Raw genomic sequence first — 1,689 nt, 5'->3', positions numbered from 1 at the left:
CATTCCTGTACTGGATGGGTCCGCGGCCACGGGTCTGCCTCTTCGACTACGAGTCGGTAAGGCAGGTTCTTTTCAACAAGTCCGGTCATTTCTTCAAGGGCGACGCCCACCCGACTATTCTGGTAATGCTCGGCAAAGGGCTGGTCCTGGTGGAAGGCACCGACTGGGTGCGCAATCAGAGGGTGGTCAACCCAGCCTTCGGCATGGACAAGCTCAAGGTGACAATTAATTAATAATCTCCTGGATTCATCTCAGTGCTCATCTTAGATCTCCCCTTTGCCTGTTGTTTTCTTTACGTTGTTGTTATGGATTCTTATCTTTTATCTGTCAGACTGATTTGCACATGCTCTCTTTATGATGGGCTGCCATACTGAATTTGATAATTTCTATTCAATCCAATCATACAGGATGGGCTGGACGACATGGCCAAAACCTATCCTGGCCGCTTTAAGATCTACTATGTGTTGAATCAGGTTTGTGTCACATTCTTTAGAAAATTTGAAGGTATTACTGTATCAACATTCTTTATTTCATGTATAGGAACACATTAGTTTTTTTTTTGTAAAAAGAACAGCAGGCTTCACTGTTTCAAACTCTCCATTTATTCACAACTTTTAGAATGACTGCAGAATTCATGTTATAGCTAAAACAATATCCAAATGTACTTCCTTGCTATGTTGTTCTCTATCGTTTGAAGTTATTATCCTGAGAAATCTTCTTTACGTTATACTAATTAGCACATTGTTTCCAAAGACATCTGACATACACTATTTTTACTTGTGCAGCCTCCTGAGAACTGGAACGGTGGTGTTGGGTTTGTGTCTAAGGAAATGATCCAATCTCATTGTCCAGCGCCTGCTGAGGACATTCAGGTGAATCTTGAGTCTTATTTTTTTTTTCAGTTCACTATGAAGATCGATTGTGTATTCTCTATTCTTGTATCTAACCTGAGATGTGTTTACCTATTTCAGATCCTGAGATGTGGTCCTCCTCCGATGAACAAGGCCATGGCTGCACACCTTGACGAGCTCAACTACACAAAGGAGATGCAGTTCCAGTTCTAAGCAATGTTAAGTTTGCAAATAATAATTAGTGACCGACATGGTTCTTCGGTCACAGGAATAGTACCTGACTCTGCTCGTTAGCTGATATCAGGGGGAATTCAGGATCACATGATGATTAGTAGTGCGCCAGCATTTTTTGCAATCTCTATTTTTGAGGTCAAATGATATCTACCTCCACATAAATCCACATTGGCAGAGACAACATTTTGTTATTGTCATTATTGATTTTAAATGTGGACCATTGGATGCGATAAGAAATGTCTCACTATCATCAGTTAACCATAGCAATGCAACCAACCTTACTTTTGGTTCATATATACAACCAAAAAGCAAACATTTTGGTTATGCTGTTTCCTTAAACCGTGACATGGATTGGGAATATCTCTTCTTATCTGGAGTAAGCATTTTGGTTATGCAGTCACCTCAACCAATGCTGTTTGTCATTGTTGTAGGAAAAGAAGCTTGCTAATGCAGCTGGGAAGCTGGCAGAGTGCCAGAAGACAATTGCTTCTCTGGAGCGCCAAATCAAATCACTGACAGACCTCATCAAGCACATGATTTACATACAGGAATGGATGTATGTGTTAAAATTATAAAAAAATAACAAAGATTTTTTCGATCAGAG

The 1,689-nt window shown here is 40.2% G+C and overlaps 1 protein-coding gene across 1 annotated transcript; it reads left to right on the top strand.

Moving 5' to 3' along the window:
* The first annotated feature begins 386 nt into the window (after positions 1 to 386).
* LOC103626012 (NADH--cytochrome b5 reductase 1) lies at positions 387 to 1,276 on the top strand. Its single transcript, XM_008646393.2, has 3 exons — positions 387 to 473; positions 786 to 872; positions 972 to 1,276. The coding sequence occupies exons 1-3, from the start codon at positions 423 to 425 to the stop codon at positions 1,062 to 1,064; spliced, it is 231 nt and encodes a 76-aa protein (XP_008644615.1). The 5' UTR covers positions 387 to 422; the 3' UTR covers positions 1,065 to 1,276.
* The last annotated feature ends 413 nt before the right edge of the window (positions 1,277 to 1,689 follow it).

Source organism: Zea mays, chromosome 8 (assembly GCF_902167145.1).
Source record: "Zea mays cultivar B73 chromosome 8, Zm-B73-REFERENCE-NAM-5.0, whole genome shotgun sequence".
In the NCBI taxonomy this organism is placed as follows: domain Eukaryota; kingdom Viridiplantae; phylum Streptophyta; class Magnoliopsida; order Poales; family Poaceae; genus Zea; species Zea mays.
This window is presented reverse-complemented; position numbering and strand designations above follow the sequence as displayed.